This window comes from Theropithecus gelada, chromosome 16 (assembly GCF_003255815.1).
Source record: "Theropithecus gelada isolate Dixy chromosome 16, Tgel_1.0, whole genome shotgun sequence".
Taxonomy (NCBI): domain Eukaryota; kingdom Metazoa; phylum Chordata; class Mammalia; order Primates; family Cercopithecidae; genus Theropithecus; species Theropithecus gelada.
This window is the reverse complement of record NC_037684.1, coordinates 69,246,732-69,270,788: the sequence shown is the minus strand read 5'-3', so window position 1 is coordinate 69,270,788 and position 24,057 is coordinate 69,246,732. Positions and strand designations below refer to the sequence as shown.

Below are 24,057 nucleotides of genomic sequence, written 5' to 3'. Positions count from 1 at the left end.
TTCAGACCATCAGTCTGCAGTCTCTGATGCGGGGGCAGAAAGTGGAACGTCATTCTCATGTCAAGAGTCGAGAATCTAATCATTTAGTATTTTCTCTACTCCACTATTCTTTTCTCTTTTGCTATCTGCAGGAAAAACAGAAGAATGCAAGACTCTGTAACACAAGAAAAGGAAACTAAAAGTCTCTTTGCTGGTAAGAAAAAGGAGCAAAAATGAGGATTCTGTGTCACTTAAAGAATGCAATCACAGGAAAATTACTTTAAAAAGGTTTTGAGACATCAAGCTGGCTTGAAGCTCCAGAGATGAACACATGTTCTCCAAAAGATTCCTGATTCCAAGATAAGAATTCAGGGCAAACGAGAAAGGAAATATTCTACTGAAAGATGTTTCAACATCTAAATTGAAAAAAAATAACAGATCAAGAGTAATAAGAATTCCTGGGTAATTTTTTCTTATAAAGGTTTATCCTATATAAGTGATATATTTGATTAACACTCTCCCAGTTGAGTCATTTCAAATAAAGTATTAAAGTGTTGTGGAGTTTTGGAAAATAAAATATGAGATGCCATGGCTATAATTTATATCTCAGGCAATAACTATAACGCAATGGTAGATTATGGAATTAAGTTATAACCACCATCTGACTCATGCTACCTGAAGAAAAAATAACTAACCAACATGTAAGTGTTAAAAATATATATAAAGTGACTACAAACACTAAGTAGATTTTTATGGCTTTGTAACTCAGGATTAAATTTTTTAAAAAACAGAATCATACTAAATATATGTATATTAAAATGAAGACATTTTCCCAAGTTCTTTCTTTTCTTTTTATTCTCATTTATTTTTTCCTCCAAACTGTATCCTGTAGTCAATATCTTGATACTTTAAAAACATACACCTTTCCCCTTTTTATAAGAAATTTAATTTACAATTAACAATATGTGAGTTTATATACATATATATATATGTCTGTGTGTGTGTGTGTGTACTTTTTTTTTTCATACCAAGTATCGCTCTGTCACCCAGGCTGGAGTGCAGTGGCATGTGATCTTGGCTCACTGCAATCTCCACCTCCTGGGTTCAAGTGATTCTCCTGCCTCAGCCTCCCGAGTAGCCGGGATGACAGGCACACGCTACCATGCCCAGCTAATTTTTGTATTTTTAGTAGAGACGGGGTTTCACCATGCTGGTCAGGTTGGTCTTGAACTCCTGACCTTAGGTCATCCACCCTCATTCACCTCCCAAAGTGGTGGGTTTACAGGTATGAGCCACCGTGCCCGGTATATTTTGATATTTTGAAACAGTGACAAAATGTCCAAAATATGTTCTCTTTGTGGAACACAAATAGCAAACAAAATATCAAGGTAAACTCTTGTCGTGTGAACAGAAGAGTTTTGTACAGATACTTATGTTGGGAAAGGTGACATGAATTTTGTACAGAGAGTCATGCTGGGAAAAGTTTGTACAGATAGTCATTTTAGGAAAAGTGACATGAATTATGAATTTCAAGGTTTGGGAGTCTTTTCAGACCTCTGTTCTACACATAAACTCAAGAGCTGGACTGCTCTGTCAGAAGAAAAACAGGGACACTAGACATCGTCCAAGGAAACTTTGAGCTTTGAAAGTTGAAGAGCACAAGGATCATTTCTTCTCACCAAAGTAGCTGATGTGCCACCATCCTTCTCTGGGGAAAGAGGACTGTGACTGTTTGATCTGGGGGAGATGAAGATGGGACACAAGTTTTAATGAAGGCTTGGGAGAGATGAGAGAGAAGGGTGAGGAATAAGGGTTTAAAATTTCAGGTACCAGGAATATCTAAAGAAGGTAAATGCAGGTCGGTTGAGGACAGCGGAATGTCCAGAAGAAGAATTTTAAAAGGCAGACAGGAGAGTGTGTCTTCAGTGGAGCATTCACTGTTCCTTCTGTCTAGTCTTGCCCCTTCCTCTGCCATGGGCATCCCCTACTTTTTAAGTTCCTGCTTCCACTCCTGCACGAATGTGTGGTCAAAAAGGGGACTGCCAGGTTCTGCATGATCCAGGCAGTGAGTGGCCCAGGTGAGGGCCTCTGATCCAAGTCAAGCCTGTGCCATTCTTCCTCACATTGACCCAACTGATGAGTCATGGAAGTCTCGTGGAAGTCATGGAAGACTTTGCATATGGGCAAAGTGCAGACAAATGGAGCCTCTCTTCGGCACTTTCAGAATTGGGGCAAAAGGAAGAGGGCTCACAGCGGAGAGACATGAGCCCATGTGACATCCAGTGACCTTGAAGAAATAGGATGTGAGAAAAAGTCACCTGTATGGGGAGGGGTGAGAGATGAGGAATGAGTTTTGATGGCCATCGAGACTCCGCTGCCAATTCTAAAGAGACTTCACACTGCTCCGCCTCCAGAATTCCACTTCTTAATTCCATAGGCTGCAGTTTCCACTCCAAAACCCTCCTGTCTTACACTAGTTCACTCGCTTCCAAAGAAGGTTAGGGCCTCCATAACAAAGCACCACAGACTGGGTGGCTTAAACAACAGCAGCTTATTTTCTCACAGTTCTGGAGGCTGGACATCCAAGATCAAGACACAGGCTGGAGACCTCTATCTGTGACTTGCAGATGGCTGCTGTTTCTGTCCTCACACAGCTTTCCTCTGAGTGTGTGCAGACAGAGCTCACCCTTTCTCCCTATGAGGCCACCAATCCTAGTAAAATAGGGGCCCATTCTTATGACCTCATTTAACCTTAATAAGGTTCTCCTAAAGAACCTATCTCCAGATACAGTCACATTGGGTGTTAGGGTTTCAACATACAAACTTTGGGGAGATACCATTCAGTCCACAGGGCCCAGAGGCAGCTGGTTCGGCAGAAATGGAAAGTGTATGTGTCCTGCGCTCAGGAGGGTTAACCTTGAGCTACCTGACCAGAAAAAAGTCAGGCTGACTTTGGAGAAAAATTAGACTCCTTCTTTAAGCACTGCTAAACCAAACCTATCCAAAAAAAAAAGGGAAAAAAAGAAAAAAAGAAATTTGTGTATCATTCAATTCAATTCACAACCTTTAATTCAGTGTAAAACTTCCTGTAAGCATTAGTTTCTCTGAGAATACTGAGGTCTGTATCATTGGCTTTTGAAGGAGACAAGCCAAATTTACTTCAATAGTGATAAACAGACACATCTTATTGGGATCTAATTAAACACTGGAGAAATGAGTGGGATTTGACAGTATCCACCAGGATTGTGGCAGAAATTAAAGATCCAGCCATGGGACTATTGTTCAAGATGTGCTGATAATATATACAGAGTTACTTCCTGTCTTGAAAGGCTGTATGTGGAATTCACTGTTGTAGTTCTGCAGACCGTACTTCGCGAAGGACAGAACAATATGAAAGAAATCTTTGGTAATGAGAAGTAGGATGTTGCAAGGATGAGAAGCTAGCCTGTGCCATTGGCTTTATGAAGAAATGCGGGGAGTGGCGGGCGGGGAGCATTAAGAACACAGCTGTTCCAGAAGAGGAGCTGGTGATCCCTGCTGTTCAATAGCACAGCATTTGATCTCGCTCTCATTGCTATATATCTTGGGATACAGCCCTCATATTGGCTAAGAGTGAGGAGTTAGGGAAAATGGCAGAAAGTTGTGTTGGATTGGCTTCTTTTTTTTTTTTTTTAAGACGGAGTCTTGCTCTGTCGCCCAGGCTGGAGTGCAGTGGTGCGATCTCAGCTCACTGCAAGCTCCGCCTCCTGGGTTCACGCCATTCTCCTGCCTCAGCCTCCTGAGTAGCTGGGACTACAGGCGTGCACCACCACGCCCGGCTAATTTTTTGTAATTTTTTTAGTAGAGATGGGGTTTCACCGTGTTAGCCAGGATGGTCTCGATCTCCTGACCTCGTGATCTGCCCGCCTCGGCCTCCCAAAGTGCTGGGATTACAGGCATGAGCCACTGCGCCCGGCCGGGTTGGCTTCTTATGGCGTTCAGCAAGGTCCTACAAGACAGATAGACTCAGGCTAGAAATGCCCAGTCTGAGAGTAAAGTGGAAACAAAGAGCATAACTTTGCTAAAAATTCCCTTTTCATCCTGTAGCCTATAACTGATACTGATGGGGAATCTCTAACTTGAGGCCCTGAGTTAGATCTCCTGCCACAGTTACCAAAGCAGAGACCTGAAGGGGAAATCAACTGAGTTTTCAAGGGGACCGTACTGTCAACAATCCCTGAAAGCGGCCGGATGTGGTGGTTCACGCCTGTCATTCTAGCACTTTAGGAGGCTGAGGCGGACGGATCACCTGAGGTCAGGAGTTTGAGACCAGTCTGGCCAACATGGCGAAACCCCATCTCTACTAAAAATACAAAAATTAGCTGGGCATGGTGGCGCATGCCTGTACTCCCAGCTACTTGGGAGGCTGAGGCAGGAGAATCGCTTGAACCCGGGAGGCGGAGGTTGCAGTGAGCCGAGATCACGCCACTGCACTCTAGCCTGGGCGACAAGAGCAAAACTCCGTCTCAAAAAAACGAAAAAACAAACAATCCCCCAGAACAATTCCCTACCCCTAAACTCACAACTACACAAAGTGGGCTATGAAATATCACTGATGTGATAAAGGAGATGGATCAAGTTTATATGAAAACAATGCAAAAAAGACTTTTTTAGTCTAAAACAACAAAGGTTATAAAGGGTCCAAGTTGAAGTTTATAAGAACAGAAATTTGCATAGGGGAAGTAGAATTTCCTCAGATTTTAGTATATAGGGAGATAAGCTTAAGAGATAAAAACAGTTGCTAAATTACAGGAGAGAGGTCCCTAATGACACCAAGCAGTGTGTACGTTTGCAGAACCTACACACTAGTTGGTGTCACCAGTGAAAACATAACACTAGACAAAATGGACTATCAGTGTGACCAGGAGTAACTCTCCTTCTCATAAGAAGACAAAACAAAAATATGTATGGTAATGACCTGCTTTGATACTCGCATTCAGCCCGCTAACAAGAGGCTCTGTGGTGGAAATGCGGGTTTTCTTTGTAGAGGCAAAGAAAAGACTTCAGAGCTAAGCCCCAGGTTTCACAGAAGGATGTCACTCTGCCCAGGAGCACGGTGTCCACCTCATGAAAACAATGGGACAATCTGCATTTCTTCAACCATCTTACATGACTCCCAAAATAGGGGACTTGAACATTCATATTATGGGATGCAATTTTACCTGGCACAAGGTCATAGAAGTAATAGCAAATCGAATACTTCCCACTCATTCTGCTCTCTATTCCTCCGAGCACACTAAAGAGATAGTCTCAGATTTGCATCAGAATAATTTTAAAACCACCCAACGCCTCCCCTTCTTCTTTTTGCACAAAGGGAGATGAGCTTCAGGATGACATTCTTCCATAGTCAACAGGCTCTAAAATTTAATAACATTGGCTTTGCTTTCATCTGTTCACTTTTATGCTTACCTGATATTTCTAGCAAAGGATACCGCTTTCCAATTCATGGTAGCACTAAAGGATTTCTTTTTAAAATAGATTTATTTTGAAAAAGTAATCAACTCTCCTAAAAGATATATCGACACAGATGGCAAAAATCATTCAGGTGGACTGAGGGTTTGGGGAACACTAAGTTAACCAAAGAAACCCTTGTTTCTTTGCTGATTTAACCTGTTTTATGTCTGGTCTTAGGGGACTGCTCTGTACCTTTTATTCTTCCTGATGCAGAATTCCAGTGCACCAGTTACTTACAGTATCAGCTTCGTTTGTTTGTTTGTTTGTTTGAGATGGAGTCTCGCTCTGTCGCCCAGGCTGGAGTGCAGTGGCGCCATCTCAGCTCACTGCAAGCTCCGCCTCCCAGGCCATTCTCCTGCCTCCGCCTCCGGAGTAGCTGGGACTACAGGTGCCTGCCACCACACCCAGCTAATTTTGTGTATTTTTAGTAGAGACAGGGTTTCACTGAGTTAGCCAGGTTGGTCTCGATCTCCTGACCTTGTGATCCACCCGCCTCGGCCTCCCAAAGTGCTGGGATTACAGGCGTGAGCCACCGTGCCCAGTCCTCAGCTTCTTTTTATAAAGCACTTAGGAAGTGATAGTAATACGCAAAACCCATGAATGTTATTCCTTGTGTCCAGGTGAAGAAACTGATATTCTGGGAGATTAAGTGACTTGACCAAGGTCACATACCTAGAAAATAGTTGATCTGAACCTTGAAATCTAACTTTCTGAACTCTGTATGCTATGTCGGTCTGCCCAAATATATTCTGTTTCTTTATTTCAAGAAAATGAAAAAGAGATGTGAAGATGATTAAAATTGGCCTACACTGGGGTCTGAAACTATCCTGGGCAACACAGTGAGACCCTGTCTCTACAAAAAATACAAAAATTAGCAAGGTGTAGTGGCATATGCCTGTAGTCCCAGCTACTTGGGAGACCTGAAGCAGAAGGAGCGCTTGAGCCCATGAGTTCAAGACTGCAGTGAGCTATGATCACACCCCTGCACTCCAGCCTGAGTCACAGAGACCCTGTCTCAAAATTTTTAAAAATAATAAAAAATCCCCAGCCCTTTGGGAGGCTGAGGTGGGCAGATCACTTGAGGTCAGGAGTTCGTGATCAGCCTGGCCAACATGGCGAAATCCTGTCTATACTAAAAATACAAAAATTAGCTGAGCATGGTGGTAGGTGCCTGTAATTCCAGCTACTCGTGAGGCTGAGGCAGGAGAATCACCTGAACCCAGGAGGCGGAGGTTGCAGTGAGCAGAGATCATGCCACTGCACTCCAGCTTGGGCAACAAGAGCAAATCTTCGTCTCAAAAATAAATAACTAAGTAAATAAATAAATAAATAAATAAATAATAAATTAAAAAATAAAGTTGGCCTACGAAAAACCTAAGGGAGAACCAAATAGTTCTTTCCATATTAATACTCATGCACCTGCCTTTTTCAACTTATATACACATACCCCACTGTATAAAATAAAAGGACATATGTGCACAATTCCTGCTCTGACAGCCACAGGCAATGCCGTCTCAGGGCCTTTGGCACCCGCCTGCTACTACAGGAATTTTCTGGTGGACTGTGGAAGACGGGTGTGGAAGAACAGCACTATAGGTACTTGACTGCTCTCTGAAAGGACTCGAGTTAAGAGAAAGGCTACAGAAAGGAGCTACCCACACCATCAGCTTCAGGAAAAGGTGAATCCCCAGAATGCGAAATTTCCTGTTATGGACAGGACGTAGCATTCATCCTACCTCCCGGCTCTCATCTCTTACCTCTCTCCCCTTTGCTCCTTCCACCCCAGCCACACCGACCTTCCTTCTGTGCCTTGAACAGGCCTCTGTATTTGCTGTGCCCTCTGCCATAGATGGTTTGCACCAGATCTCTGTACGGCTACCAAGTTTTCATCATCTAATTGTAAGACCAAAGTGACTGACCTCAAAAAAGCTTTTTCTCTTTTACCCTTAATGCTGTTGCTCCCTTTCACCATCATCCCCTTCCAAAACTACCCTGTGTTACCTTTTTTCGTTTTGTTTTGTTTTTGAGACAAAGTCTTGCTCTGTCGCCTGGGCTGGAGTGCAGTGGTGCAATCTCGGCTCACTACAAGCTCCGCCTCCCGGGTTCCCGCCATTCTCCTGCCTCAGCCTCCCAAGTAGCGGGGACTAAAGGCGCCCGTCATCACGCCCGGCTAATTTTTTTGTTTTTTAATAGAGACAGGGTTTCACTGTGTTAGCCAGGATGGTCTCGATCGCCTGACCTTGTGATCCACCTGCCTTGGCCTCCCAAAGTGCTGGGATTACAGGCATGAGCCACCGCACCCGGCCTCCCTGTGTTACATTTTTTAAACAACTTGTAGCTTTCGAGAATCATCTTGTTTCTTCACTTGCCTGGTGTCTACCTCCAAAACTCCACTGCAGCCTTCATGAGAACAGGGACCCAGTGTCTCGAGTTCACTATGATTACCTCCAGGGCCTGGCACACATTAGGTGTCAAGAAAAACTTGGCGAATGAAAACACACTCACCAGCTTAAAACCCACCCGCCCAAAATATGACCACTGTCCCTTCAAAGAAGCAAAAAAGAAAGTAAAGAGATTCTACCTGGTTCGTGAGGAATCCATGTCCAGCACCAACTTGGCTAAGTGTTTCCTCTGCTTTTGAATATTTGGGATTTCCACCTGTGATTACAGGACATAAAAGATACAATCAAACTGAAGCTCAAGATAAATTCTTTAAGAACCATTCCTGGCCAGTCACGGTGGCTCACGCCTGTAATCCCAGCACTTTGGGAGGCCAAGGCAGGTGGATCACCTGAGGTCAGGAGTTTGAGACCAGCCTGGCCAACATGGCGAAACTCTGTCTCTACTAAAAACACAAAAATTAACCGGGCATGGTGGCAGGCGCCTGTAATCCCAGTTATTTGGGAGGCTGAGGCAGGAGAATCGCTTGAACCCGGGAGGCAGAGGTTGCAGTGAGCCGAGATCATGCCACTGCACTCCAGCCTGGGTGACAGAACAAGACTCCGTCTCAAAAAAAAAAAAAAAAAAAAAAAAAAAGAACTATTCCTTAGAACAAGTCTTAAAGAACTATTGGCATTCACCCAACAAGTTTACTAGCGGTCTCCCAATCCTTATTTTCAGATGAAATCCTTTTTTCCCCTTTTGCATTACTGAGGTCTAACTAACAGGAATTGCATATATTTTAGGTGTACGGTTTAATGTTTTCATGTGCACACATTGTGAAATGATTACTACACTCAGGCTAATTAACATATCCATCACATCCCATAGTTTCTATTTTCTGTTTTTGATGGTGAGTACATTTAAGATCTATCCTCTTAGCAAATTTACATCAGGTCTCCAGAATCTACTCATCTTGCATTAAAAGCAACTTAGCACCCTTTGACCAACATCAGATGAAATTAATGATGCCCTTTCCTGAGCTAACCTCTGCTCCATCTCTGCTGGACACCAGCCAGGCTCTCCATCAACCCAGACCCCCTCATAGGTGCTGTGCTTCTCTGCTCATGCAGGCCTGGCCACTTTCCTGCCCTCACCTTGGCACCACCAAAAAAAAAAAACAAAAAAAAAAACAAAAAAAAAAACAGGGCTCAACCACATCCCTCTTCACTTCCAGAAAGGCCAAAAGTGGGAAAAAATGCAGGGAGCCACGCAGTCATGTCTGACACACAGACCTGAGGCAAAACGGACAGCTGAAGGAGGAAGAACGTGGAGAGGCTATGGCTGCATCTAGGATACAGATTCTCTATTTATAAAAAGAAAGGAAGCAAATGTTTATATTTATAGAAATAAAGTAAGACTTTTCCAGTCAATAATGAATAAACATTGCCATCATGGCTTTTCTCGGCTACGAGTTCTTCCATTTTGGTTGTATGTGGATGCTCTTTTTATATTTTTCATTCTAAAAATGGCTTCACTTGAACATCCCAGTGCAGGATTTTGGTTCCGGGCCCAGCAAAAGTAGGGCAGGATGTGAGAATGCAAAACGAAAATTGGCCGAAAATTGAACTAAAATCATCTCAGGCTGCGGTTTTTATATAAGGAAAAAATTCGAGGAGAATCCAGAGTTCTCTGAAGTGCTTTCTATTCACTCGCCCGAGCAGGGATGAGTCATGTTCCGCATGTAACAACTTCCAATAGGAAGGAGAAGTCCCTGGACAACCTGAGTCACCACCCAGCCCCGAAGCTAAGCTGGAGGGCCACTGGGTATCTTGAATGAGCCAAGTGACTGCCAGCACCCACACTGGACTTGCTCCTTGGTTTGCTTCAGGCTTTGGCCAGAGCCAGGACCCTCCTTTTGAGGCACAGAGGGGATCTCGTGAATGCTCCAGGCGAGGAGATGACCTGAGAAGCCAAGAGCTGGTCAGTCCCAAAGCACCTCATCCAGGATTTTCTCCTTGAATACTTTCATGTCCATAAGTAATTACTGGCCCACACCTCTGTCCCAGAAAGAATGTGAGGGGACGTGGAGGTGCTGGATGTGGTTCAGAGAGGAAGTCAGACAGGGTCTAGGGCAATGCAGTTTAATACAGTAGCCTCTAGCCACACGTGGCTATGAAATTCTAAATTTAAATTAACGAAAATTAAAGAAACTAAGCAATTGAGTTCCTGAATCGCACTAGTGCGCAAAAACCACCTAAGGCCAGTGGCTATCAAACGGCACAGATTGAGAATATTTCCATCATTGTAGGGAGCCTGCGAGGTAAGTTAATTTAAGGTGTCAACTTGGCTGGACTGATGGATTGTTTCTGGGTGTGGCTGAGAGGGTGTTTCCAAAAGAGACCCATGTGTCAATCAGCAGGCTGGGAGGAAGACCCACCGCAATGGGGCGGCGCCATCCAATTAGCTGAAACACACAAGAGGAAGGAGGATTCTCTGCTCTCTCTCTCCCTCCCTCTCTCCGGTAGTGAGATACCTTTTCCCCTCATCGGACTCCAGGTTCTCTGGCATTTAATGGGGGTCTCTCTGGCCTTCCACCTCATATTCGGGGTTGCACCATCAGCTTCTGAGGTTCCTGGACTGAGTTTTGGGTTCTGAGGCGTCTGGACTGAGCCATGCTACTGGCTTCTCTGGTTCCCTGGCCTACAGATGGTCTATCATGGGACCTCTCCCCCTCTGTGATTATGTGAGCCAACTCCCCCTAATAGGGGAGAACCCTCTTTCATATATCCTATTGGTTCTGTCTCTCTGGAGAACCCTGACTCATACGGGGTTCTCGGCGATAGCGCTGGTTAGATTTTATACAGGTGGAGTGTCTCTTATCTGAAATGCTGGGGACCAGAAATGTTTGGGATTGGGAGTTGTCTGGATTTGGGAATATTTGCATTATATTTACTGGTTGCGCATCGCAAATCCGAATATGTGAAATCCAAAATGCTCTAATGAGCATTTCCTTTGAGAATCATGTCGGTGCTCAAAACACTTCAGATTTTGGAGTGTTTCAGGTTTGAGATGCTCAATCTATTAACAGATGACCAATTAAAAATAATTGTAAAATTGTTATTAATAATTACTAATTAATTAATCATTGACTATTAATAATAATTAACAGTTTAATTGAATGTCTTTTAAAGTGCAAAGAGAAGGAATCTGTATAAATATAAACTGCGGCTGGGTGCGATGGCTCACGTCTATAATCTCAGCACTTTGGGAGGCCAAGGCGGGTGGATCACCTGAGGTCAGGAGTTCCAGACCAGCCTGGCCAACATGGTGAAATCCCATCTCTACTAAAAATACAATAGTTAGCCGGGCGTGGTGGCGGGTGCCTGTAATCCCAGCTACTCTGGAGGCTTGAGGCAGGAAAATCACTTGAACCCGGGAGGCAGATGTTGCAGTGAACCATGATCACGCCACTGCACTCCAGCCTGGGTGACAGAGCGAGACTCCATCTCACAAAAAAAAAAAAAAAAAAAAAAAAAACATAAACTGCAAGAGGCTTCAGAGAGTCTCTTACGCCTGGTCCCCCAGAATCCTAGTAAGGAGTGGCTGCTGTTCACATCACTGAAGACTTGAGATGGGTGGAGGGTGGGGGTGAAGACAGTCGAGGCTGTGGGTGGGGAAGCGGGTAAGCTGCCAGCTTTCCACCTTACTTCTAGGAATGGCTGCAGGGAAGAGGATGGGTGGGAGAAGGGGTAGCAAATGCTGAAAGGACATATTTGGGCATCTTGACCGTGTGGTTGGTTAAGAATCCCTGATGAAAAACAACATCGGGGAGAAGGTTAAGGGACAGAAGTAGAAAGCTGGAAACAGAATGACTGAGAGGCTCCTGTTCGGTACCTCCTTGCTCACTCGGGCCTGGCCTCACTCCTGCTGCTTACCTCGGCCAGCAAAAACAGGGGCTCAATCACGTCTCTCTCAACTTGCAATTCAAAATGTATCAGCTCCTGGGCCAGCTTGTCCTCTGTCTCTCCACAGAGTTTCAGCATCTTCCTGTAATCCAAGGAGGAAACAAATAGTGAAGACTCTTGAAGACAACATTTCACTGGCGTTACCCTCTCCTCACCTCCTGGCTCACTTGTCAACGTTTGCAAGTCAGTGTTAATCAGCTGGTTGATCTCCAGGGCTCCCCCTGGGCCAACCTGCTCCAGCTCTCTGCATTTCTGAAATAATCAATGCTTCCAAAAGGTGTCACTCACTGTGTGCCTGGGGCACAAGGGGACATGTGGGGAAACACGAGAGAGACATGGAGAAAACAGGTACACATGTCGAATTCACATGCCTAAAAATAGTCATGCCAAGAAACAGATGCTTCTCTCTCTCTGAGAAGAGCACTGGATAGCTAAAATCTGCCTGGTAACAAACCATCACCTTCAAATACACAGCAAAAACTCAATTTCAATAGGTTCTGGTAGAAAGAAAATCCTGACTCCTAAGCCATGAAACTGTAATTAGTACAGGGATATATAGACAATTATCCAATGAAAAAAAAATTCCAAAAGTGGATTAATAATGAGCAAATGACAGAAAGACCTGAATGCCATCTTCCCAGATGACACAATATGCTATTTCAAAGATGTTAATTTCTACCCAAATTGTATACAGACCATTCTCTCATTGTCTGGCACCCACGTTAACTGAAACTCAAGTAAAAAGGTTTTACAAACCATCCTGGGCAACATAGTGAAACCCCGTCTCTACTGAAAATACCAAACTGAGCCAGGCGTGATGGTGCATGCCTGTAGTCCCAGCTTCTTGGGAGGCTGAGGCATGAGAATTGCTTGTACCTGGGAGGCAGAGGCTGCAGTGAGCCGAGATAGCGCCACTGCACTCTAGCCTGAGTGACAGAGAGAGACCCTGCCTCAAACAAACAAACAAACAAAATCAGTTTTTACAATTCAGCGAAGTATGAGCAGAGGTAACTGCTTTTTTCAAGTGAAGATATTCCTTTCCTGTTGATATTTTCACATTTTTACTCTACATGTATGTGTCCCCATACAATATTAATACTGCTGCTTTGCTTAATGTGTCCCCATACAATATTAATACTGCTGCTTTGCTTAGTTCAGTCTACATACATGGTTTTACACTGAACATATCCTGATGCTACTTGATTTTTCTTGTTTTGTTTTGTTTTGTTTTTTGAGATGGAGTTTCACTCTTGTCGCCCAGGCTGGAGTGCAGTGGCATGATCTCAGCTCACTGCAACCTCCGTCTCCCAGGTGCAAGCCATTCTCCTGCCTCAGCCTCCCGAGTAGCTGGGATTACAGGAGGCTGCCACCACGCCCGGCTAATTTTTTGTATTTTTAGTAGAGATGGAGTGTCATCATGTTGGCCAGGCTGGTCTTGAACTCCTGACCTCAGGTGATCCACCCACGTCGGCCTCCCCAAGTGCTGGGACTACAGGCAGCCTTGCGTTTTTATTTTATCATTATGTTTGGAGCTTACCCATGTTGGTACATGTAGATTTAGATCATTTTGCAATGGAGAATTCTGTTCTATGAATATACCACCATTATGTTAAGCTGTCCCACAAACAAGTTTTTCGCTATTACATGCAGCGCTTCAGTAAATATGTTTGTGCTGTCTCTTTTTGCATGTGTGAAAATTTCACTAGCACAAATGGGAGTTCCCATTGCTCTATACCCTTGCCAACTCTAGGTCTTGGTAGGTGTCTTAATTTCTGCCAAACTGGTGGATACAAATTATTATCTCCTTCTGATTTTAATTTACATTCCTTGACTGCTAGTAAGACTGAATATCCCTCTCCCGTGAAGTGCCTGTTCATATTCCTTGGCTATTTTTGTTTTAGGATCTATTTATTTGTAGGAACTTCATATACATTGGTGTGTGAATGAAGATTTTCACTCTTTTTCCTATCTGCCGCAAACGTCAGCGCCCAGGTGTACTTTTTATCCTTGCATCTCTTTAATGGTGTCTTTTTTCCAGAGACGAAATCTTGCTCTATCACCCAGGCTGGAGTGCAGTGACGCGATCTCGGCTCACCGCAACCTCCGCCTCCCGGGTTCAAGTGATTCTTGTGCCCCAGCCTCCCGAGTGGCTGGGATTACAGGTGCGTGCCACTGCACCTGGCTAACTTTTTGTATTTTCAGTAGAGATGGGGTTTCACCATGTTGGCCGGGCTGCTCTTGAACTCCTGACCTCAGGTAATCCACCCACTTTGGCCTCCCAAAGTGTTAGGATTACAGGCGTGAGCCACTGTGCTCAGCTTAATGGTGCCTTATATCTGGTTTTCTGGTATTTATTCCATATTTCTAATACTACTTAATTAAAAAAAATTAAATATTAGCTATTGACATCACAGAAAATGAGAATTTAGCTATGTTTCCATTTCCCCTCCTTCCCTTTATTTATATTAATAGATGCTTATTATTTATATTACACTTTGACTTCATATTATTTGGAGTTAATCTGGGTAGTATACTATAATTACTGGTTTTCCCCGCACTCTTATTTGTTCTCCCTGAAATTAATAATTGCCTTGTTTGGCTTGCTTGTTTTCTATGTACCCAATTGAATTCAAAATACTTTGCCACTTTCCTAATTCGTCTGTTAAGATATTGAATCAAAATTTGCTTAACTTACTTAAAAAAAAATTAAACCTCATCCTAAGCAGTGATAAACACCAAATTTATGAGTTTTGTGTGCTAATTTTGTTTCTTCGGTTATATATTAAAAACATTACCAAAAAAATATTGAACCATACATCATGTAAATGAATTTCATCTTCTTGAATTAACCCCTCCTGGACCTGTCTCAGTGCGGACTGAGTTTTCCTCTATCCCTAAGGCACATCTGTCTTCCTGGCATCTTTCTTCACCATTCCCTGGGATTCTCTTCCTCTGTCTCGTGCTGGACACTCTGTTATCTTGGGTCTACCTCTCTTTTGGTCACTCCCTCACCAAGGACACATCTTGCTGTCTTGCTTTAGCTTGCTGAGAAAGAATAGGTGGGAAGTCAATTTTTTTGCCACATATGTCATGGCATTCTCCTCTAACCTCTCACTGATTGAAACTTGGGCAGAATATTGAACTCCTAGGTTGAGCATGCTTCCTTCAGAAGCAGAATCCTAAAGGCACTGCTTAAGAATCTTCTATCTGCCATTGCTGCTTTTGCTCAGTCTGGAAGCATTCACATTTCTGATCCTCTGTATGTGACATGTTTTCTCTCTAGAAGGTTGTAGAATCTTTTGTCACCAGTATACATGATGGCGAGCTCTGTGACATAAACTTAATTCTTCCCATTGTATTGGGAGCTCAACGGGCCTTTTCAGTATAGAAACTCATGTCCTCAAGGTCTGGAAAATGCTGTTGGATTATTTATTATTATTTCTTCCTCTCCTTTTCTAAGAACTCCTGTTATTCGGGCATAAGACTTCCTGGATTGGTCCTCGAATTTTCTAATTTTTTCTATTGTCTGTGTCTTTGTCTTTTTGCTTATCTGGATGATTTCTTCATATTTATCTTCTAAACCACCTACTGAGAATTTCATATCTTCTGTCATACTTTTTCATTTCTACAAGCTTGCTTTTGGTCTCAGGGTATTTCTTGCCCATAAACATTTTGTATTAACATTCTGTTTTTCATTTCATGGGCATATTATCTTCCCTTACCACTTGAAAACATAAGTGATTGTTCTCCTAACATTTTTTCCTCCCCTCCACACTCTCTGTTTCTTCCAAGCTGCATTTTATCCACCCCATTGTTTTGGTCTCCAGCTTTCAGGTTAGAGAATTTCCTCAGATGTCTGATGATCTTTGGTGCCTCTCTATATTTAAGAGCGGAGACTAAAAAGCTCAGAGTATGTGAATTCATCTGTAGAAAGATCTGGTTGGGTCACTTATTGAGGCACTGACCCTCTCCAACGTCCTCAGATCTTTAGGTCCTTCCTTTTGGACTAATCTGATTCCCCAGAGAAGCCTCTTCGAATTTCCTGCTTAGAGGATAAAGGCCTGTGGGCTGCATGACTGGAAGAAGAGGGCTGAGGAGTACCAGCATCCACATCCAGTACACATTAGATCACTCAAGCCTCTTCTTTACTGAATGGTACCCGTACACTCCACTGCACCGAGAGTCCCCCATTCTAGAGATGCTCTCTTATCCCCTCTAGAGAATTCTGTTCAGGTGGGAGTGGGGGGATGAGAGCCACCTAGACGTGTGGATGGGGCAGGGTTTAGTGATCCAAGTGGTAAGTGAAAAGCTTTCAACCACATTCATGGGTTTCATCACCCACTCCACCCCCAAAGACCCACTATTCCAGAGATCCCTGGTGCCAGTTCTTGACGACTCTAAGCATTACCTGATGTAATTTACATGGGATCTTTGCATATCTACTTCTGGCTTGGGAGTCAGCTTTTGGGGACTTGACAGGTTAGTTCCCAGTCATTCATATGCTTTACAGCTCACAAAACTGTGTTGCTGTTGTCTTTCTGCTTTTTCCTGCCATTGTGGGTTTATGTCTTTTAAGAAAAAAAAAAAAAAAAATCTCCATATTGTAGTTTTAGTGGATTTTGGAAGGAGAGAAAATCAGATGCATGTTCAATCTGTCATCTTTACTTCCAACCTTGCTGTGTCATTATATTACACGCATGACTCTTGGAAATACCATACAACAGGATTTCATGTCTGTCCACCTGAAATTTTCTTTGAACAGTTGAGTTTATTCCATTTATATCTCTTACGATTGCAGAGATATATGCAATGATTGCTACCACCCTTATTTTCTGTTTTCCAATTATTATGTGTGTTTTTTTGTTTGTTTTTTGTTTTTTGTTTTTTGTTTTCTCTTGTAGTGCCTTCTATGTATTTTTTTTATTTTCCTTTTTATCCTTTGTTAGTTTGAAAGTTATATATCTTATTTCTATTCTTTTTGTGGTTAGTCTTACTTTTCTAACATGCATATTTGACACTAAATTTATTTTATTTTTTTACTATTTGGACATTAAATTTAAATGTAATACCTTTATCCTCCTTTCAAACAAGACAGGAGCTTGAAATACTGATTCTGTCACCACAGAAACTTAAAGTCCTTCTCTTTTGTCTTGTCACATCTCTAAAAAACATTGTTCTTTGTTAAAATGCTACATAAGCATGCCTGTAATCCCAGTACTTTGGGAGGCCAAGGCGGGTGGATCACTTGAGGTCAGGAGTTCATGACCAGCCTGGCCAGCATGGTGAAACCCCATCTCTACTAAAAATACAGAAATTAGCTGGGCGTGGTGGCGCTCGCCTATAATCCCAGCTATTTGGGAGGTGGAGGCAGGAGAATCACTTGCACCCAGGAGGCAGAGGTTGCAGTGAGCCGAGATTGTGCCATTGAACTCCAGCCTGGGTGACAGAGCAAGAATTTATTTCCAAAAAAAAAAAAAAAAAGTCTACATAAGCCCATGTTCTAACTATCCTTTGATCTACTAATTCCTGAGTTCTTCCATGTGTATGTGCTACACATTTTAATAAAATCTATTTGCTTTTCTCTTGTTAATCTACCTTCTGTCAATCTAATTTTCAGGGCCCAACCAAAGAACCTAAGATGGTTCGAGAGAGAAAAAAAAAAAAGTTTCCTCTCCTACAACACAATTTTTTTCCTACCTTGGTACTTGTACTTCTCATCTGTCTTCTATTTCTGTGAAAGAGATGTAATCTATTTCATATAGCCTTAACTAGCCCTTTCAGTGAGAATATGCAGGTAGTATCTTCTTCAAATCTTTGCCTGAAAATATCCTTACTCTTTCCTATTTTATCATAGAATACTAAGTTTCTTATGTTTTCGCTCAATACTTGAAGACATTACTCCATTATCTCCTGGCGTTCAAATACGTAGTTTGTTATGAGTTTAATTGCTATTTTATAGTAATGATCTTCTTTTCCTATGGTCAATTTTATATTTTTCTCTTTTTTGTTGATGATCTGTGGTCTTACTACAATATGTCCAGGGATGAATTTTTTTCTTGTTGATCTCCATCAAATCATTTTGTGCTCCTTAAATCTAAAGACATGTTTTTCTTTAAATCTGGAAAAGAAAAATTCAACCACAAACTTCCCCTTCTCCCTATTTTCTTCCTCAGGAAATCCCACTAGATGGAATGTTAAGCTTTTGCATTCTTTTTTTTTTTTTTTTTTTTTTTTTTTTTGAGACGGAGTCTCGCTCTGTCGCCCAGGCTGGAGTGCAGTGGCCGGATCTCTGCTCACTGCAAGCTCCGCCTCCCGGGTTTATGCCGTTCTCCTGCCTCAGCCTCCCGAGTAGCTGGGACTACAGGCGCCCACCACCGCGCCCGGCTAGTTTTTTTGTATTTTTTTAGTAGAGACGGGGTTTCACCATGTTAGCCAGGATGGTCTTGATCTCCTGACCTCGTGATCCGCCCGTCTCGGCCTCCCAAAGTGCTGGGATTACAGGCTTGAGCCACCGCGCCCGGCCAAGCTTTTGCATTCTATCACCCATGTTTCTCAGTTTAAGAATGCCTACATCCTTATCTCTGCACTTCATTCTCTTCATTCTGGGTGGCAGCTCTACATCTGTTTTCAAGTTCAGCGACTCTTTATTTGTGTATAATCTTCAGTTTCTTTCGACTAAAGATCATTTAACATTTTCAGCATAATTTTGGAAAGTTCTCTTTGGTTGGCCTTCAATCCTGCCTATTCTTTTTTAATATTGTTTGATTCTCTTGTCAAGGATTCTGTTTTTTTAATTTTAAAATTTCCATTTAAACAATTATTTTTTATTTTCTTCCATACAGTTCTATTATTTTTAGTTCTCAGGGTACGGACTCTCCTACTGATTGTGTCTGCTGATGCTCTCTCATGACGATTCTATTTTCAGTTTGTTTTGTTGTAAGCTCAACATGAGCAAGGGCTGCTTTTCTGAGAATCTTGTAAGTTCTGACATTTGAATTGAGAGGTTTCATATTTGCTTCTGCTAGGGCCCGAGGGATTTCAATTGTCCTTCACCAGTTTCATGTTAATCTCTCTCTACTTGGGCCTTGCCTCACTGCACAGACAATACGACTTCAGAGCCAAGAGTTCTGATTTCCCACTGGTAACATTTTCCTTTTTTCCACCAAAGTCCCCAGTGAGAATTCAGGTGCTTCCCTGAGAGGGTCTAGTCCCCTTTGCATAGATGGGGACTTACCTAGATTTGGCACCAACCCACGCAAGGTGTCACCTTACCCAAGAAGTGTGTCATCTCCCAGGATAGCTGACCCCTCCATCAGACACTGAGCCAGTGTTGTCAAAGGCAACTTTTTCTGAAAAGAAAGCAAATGGTGTAATGAAAGCTACTTTCCATATTCATCTGTTGCATCTAAAATAGCAAGAAGTCAAATACTTGCCAAGGTATTTTATCAGCTATGAAACAAGCTGACTTTAAAATAGGTTTAAACCTAGAAATTCATAGTGTACCATGATGGGTTAGACTTAGAGACGTCAAAATTCAGAAAACGAGAACTGAATTATATTTGCCACTTTGGGAAATAAGCCTAAGGCTAACATGCTGCATTTTAAAAGGAGGTAGGACGGCAAGAAGGAAAAATGAGAAAAATTTAAAATGATGTTAACAAAGATTTGAGCAATGCCTTAATTTCCAAAAATAATATATCTCTTAAAGAGTGTATTTGCCTTATTTTAAAAATGAGGCAGTGACTGGGTGTGGTGGCTCACGCCTGTAATCCCAGCACTTTGGGAGGCTGAGGTGGGGAAATCACCTGAGGTCAGGAGTTTGAGACCAGTCTGGCCAACACGGTGAAACCCTGTCTCTACTAATAATATAAAAATTAACTGGGTGTGGTGGCGCATGCCTGTGATTCCAGCTACTCGGGAGGCTGAGGCAGCAGAATGGCTTAAACCCAGGAGGCAGAGGTTGCAGTGAGCCAAGATTGTGTCATTGCACTCCAGCCGGGGCAACAAGAGTGAAACTCCGTCTCCAAAATAAATAAATAAATAAATGAGGCAGCTATGGTCAAAAAAGAGAGAGAAAAGTGTTCACATGCAATTACAACCCAGAAAGAGTAAGCACCAAAATAAAGACACACTCCAAAAAAGATAGATGGCTGAACAGCACATGAAAAGATAATTAACCTCATTAGTCATTAGGGAAACCCCAATCAAGGTCTCACTTTACACTCACTAAAATGGCTATAATAATATTAATACTTAACAAAACAAAAAAAATAAGGATTGGTGAGCATAAACCTTCATGTATTACTAGTGGAAGTTTAAACTGGTGCAGCACTGTGAAAGTGTACTTAGTATCTCAATAAGTTAAGCAGAATTATCACATGGTATAGCAATTCCACTCCTGGGTATATATCCAAAGTAACTGAAAACAGATGTTCAAAAAAGAGGTACACAAATGTGAAGAGCAACACTATTCACAACGGCCAAAAGGGGGGAACAACTCAAATGTCCACCAATGAATAAATGGATAAACAAAATGTGGTATGTCCATACAATGGAACATTATGCAGCCATGAAAAAGGGAATGCTGCATGCTATAACATGGATGAATCCTGAAGACATCATGCTAAATGAAATAACCTAGACACAAAAGGACACATATTGTGTAACTCTATTTAATGAAATATCCAGAATAAGCAAATTCACAGAGACAGAAAGTAGATTAGTGCTTGTCACAGGACTGCAGGGGTCAGTAAAATGGGGAAGGACTGCTTAAAGGGTATGTGGTTTCCTTTGGGGATGATGGAAACATTCTGGAACTAGATAGTGGTGGTAAATAGCCTGTTAAAACCACTGTACACTTTAAAGTGCTACATTTTATGTTACAGGGAGGGACAGACAAGCTGTGATAGGAGTTTAGCATGACCTATTCCCCATGCTAAGTATCAAAGAGTTCTCTCCTTTCTTTTTTTTTTTTTTTTTTTTTTTTTTTTTTTGAGACGGAGTCTCGCTCTGTCGCCCAGGCTGGAGTGCAGTGGCCGGATCTCAGCTCACTGCAAGCTCCGCCTCCCGGGTTCACGCCATTCTCCGGCCTCAGCCTCCCGAGTAGCTGGGACTACAGGCGCCCGCCACCTCGCCCGGCTAGTTTTTTGTATTTCTTAATAGAGACGGGGTTTCACCCTGTTAGCCAGGATGGTCTCGATCTCCTGACCTCGTGATCCGCCCGTCTCAGCCTCCCAAAGTGCTGGGATTACAGGCTTGAGCCACCGCGCCCGGCCCTCTCCTTTCTGAACTAAGATCAGCCAGTACCCAGACAGAACAAAAACAAGGTAAGAACCACTAGCACCTTCTCAGGTCTTCCAGTCTACATGGCTACAAAGGTAGTTCTTCAAATAGAAAGTGACTGAACTATACACAGCCCAGAGCCTCCTGGTGTTAACACACAGAGAGTTTCCACTTATAATTCATTTACTAATCCAACATTTATGGAGGGCAGGCACCACACCAGTGATGAATAAAACTAGACACTGTTCTCATGGAACATTTTTCTTTTCTCTTTTCTTTCTCTTTTCTTCTTCCTTCTTTCTTTTCTCTTCTTCTGTTTTGTTGTTTGTTTTGTTTTGTTTTTCGATACAAGGTCTTGCCCTATCACCCAGGCTGGAGTACGGTGTTGCAATCATAGCTCACTGAAGCCTCCAGCTCCTGGGCCCAAGCAATCCTCCTGCCTCAGCTTCCCGAGCAACTAGAACTACAGGCACGCACCCCCACGCCTGGCTAATTTTATTTCTAAATTTTTTGTAGAGATGGTGTCTCACTATGTTTCCCAGGCTGATCTCGAACTCCTTGGCTCAAGCAATCCTCCTGCTTTGGCCTCCCAAAGTGCTGGGATTTCAGGTGTGAGCCACCACACCCAGCCACAGAACTTACTTCTAATGGTGAAGATAAACAATAAACATCATCATACCTTGCCCTAAGGTTACTCTTTCCATCTGGTTGTTCATTTGTATCCTTTATAATATCCTAACTGATAAATACAACTAAAGTGTTTCCCTGAGTTCTCCAAGCCATTTTACCAAATTATCAAACCTGAGGAGGGGGTTGCAGAACCCCTAATTTATAGCTGGTTGATCAGAAATAGCAGAAGGCTAGATTTGCGACTGACATGCTAAGTAGGGGCAGTCTCGTAGGACTGAGCCCTTAACCTGTGAGATCTGACACTAGCTCCAGATATACGGTGTCAGAATAAATTGCAAGACACACAGCTGGTGTTCAGAGAGTTGGAGAACGGCTTGGTGTGTGGAGAAAATCCCCCCACACATGTGGTCACAGAAGTGTTATATAAGTGTAGACAAACAGAGTGTGTTTTTCAGAGAAGCAGGCATAATATTCCAGTTGTTGCCTCACAGAGAGGGCATAGCTTATGGTATTGGTTCTCAACCAGGGGTGATTTTTGTCCCGCTGGGGTCATTTGGCAACATCTGGAGACATTTCTGATTGGTACCGCATGGGAGATGCTATTGGCATCTGATGGGTAGAGGCCAGGGACGTTGCTAAACATCCTACAATGCACAGAACGGTCTCCTCCAACAAAGAATTACTAGGCTCAAAATGTCAATAGTGCCATGCTTGAGAAACCAGGTTTAATTTGCAAGTGTCTACAATGTCCCAGTGACAAGTCAGTGAAGACGCTTCGCCTTGAATGTCAGATGGTACAATCATAGGACTGATGAGCTCACATAAAAAGACCATTTTGGTTTGTGTTAAACATTCACAGTCCCGTGACCTGCCATCAGGGCAAGACTTCAGCGTTTTTGAATCTTTTTGAAATTGGACAGAGAGGATTTGCCTATAGTAAAGGGGACTTCTGACAGTCCAAGAGTTGACATCCTTTGAAGAAATACATCTACCAGAAGGTAAGTAGAGTTTTTCCAACTATGGAAAAAGACTAGTCAGATTATCCTGTCAGTGAGTGAGTGGAGCAGAAAACTGTGCCCAAGGGTGACCAAATGAATGAAGGTCAAGATCACCAAGCCAAGACCGGTCACTGGAGGAACATGAGGTTGACTGGACTTCTGGAGGAAAGATGAAGAGGGGACAGCCAAGCAACCGTTCTGCAAAGTGCGACTGGAAAACACAGTTTGGAGTTACAGGGCTGGAGGCACCCTGCTCCTGAGCCAAGGAAGCTACATTTTCTCATCATTTTGAGTCATCTAACACCTGCACTAATGATTTTGAGATCCTCTTAGGTAGCAGAGAGGACAGAATTAAGTGAATTCTCAACGGATATGCTTTTTAATTTTAACAAGGAGCTTAACCTTTCCCTCTTGCCGTTTCTCACTCTCTATCATATCTCTTATAGTAAAAGAATTTATTCGCCTGTAATCCCAGCACTTTGGGAGGCCGAGGCGGGTGGATCATGAGGTCAGGAGTTTGAGACCAGCCTGGCCAATATGGTGAAACCCCATCTCTACTAAAAATACAAAAAAAATTAGCCATGGGTGGTGGTACGCCCCTGTAGTCCCAGCTACTTGGGAAGCTGAGGCAGGGGAATTGCTAGAACCTGGGAGACAGAAGTTGCAGTGAGCCGAGATCGTGCCACTGCACTTCAGCCTGGGTGACAGAGTGAGACTCCGTCTCAAAAAAATAAATAAATAAAACTAAAAGATGCCAGAAGATTTATAGTAAAAAGTCCCTCCCACACTCACTCATCCCTCAACCACCTCATTCCCCTCACCAGAGACCGTGACAGTGACCAGATTTTGTGTATCCTTTCATAAATATTCTAAGCAGATTCAATTATACATACATGTGTGTGCGTCTGCTTTTAGTATTTCTCCCCACGTTAGCATACTCAATTTACACACCACTCTGTGCCTTGCTTTCCTTCCCATCATTACATATGGAACTGTCTTGTTCTTTTATTTTAATGGCTACACAGATCATTGAATGAAGATGAGAAAATGTATTTACTCAAGTACCCTACCAATGGTGTAACTCTCACTCTAGGAGAGATGTTAAGGTGAATCTGAGAGCCTGGATTCCAAGGTGGGGGTAAGTTAGTGAAAATCAACATGAGTTTTTATTTGTGTAGATGCTTTAAGAATCAAGAAATTGGCCAGGCGCCATGGGTCACGCCTGTAATCCCAGCGCTTTGGGAGGCCGAGGCAGGTGGATCATGAGGTCAGCAGATTGAGACCATCCTGGCTAACATGGGGAAGCCCCATCTCTACTAAAAATACAA

At 42.9% G+C, this 24,057-nt stretch overlaps 1 protein-coding gene across 5 annotated transcripts in view; it reads right to left on the bottom strand.

The window, feature by feature from the left end:
- Window positions 1-24,057, bottom strand: part of ARHGAP44 (Rho GTPase activating protein 44) — a 205,836-nt gene that overhangs the window by 64,112 nt on the left and 117,667 nt on the right. For all 5 annotated transcript variants that reach the window (XM_025363633.1, XM_025363631.1, XM_025363634.1 and 2 more), the window contains exons 4-6: window positions 19,092-19,168; window positions 11,790-11,901; window positions 8,054-8,130 (exon numbers count right to left, since the gene is read on the bottom strand). In XM_025363633.1, the coding sequence (XP_025219418.1) occupies window positions 8,054-8,130; window positions 11,790-11,901; window positions 19,092-19,168 (266 nt within the window). The remainder of the gene's footprint in view (window positions 1-8,053; window positions 8,131-11,789; window positions 11,902-19,091; window positions 19,169-24,057) is intronic.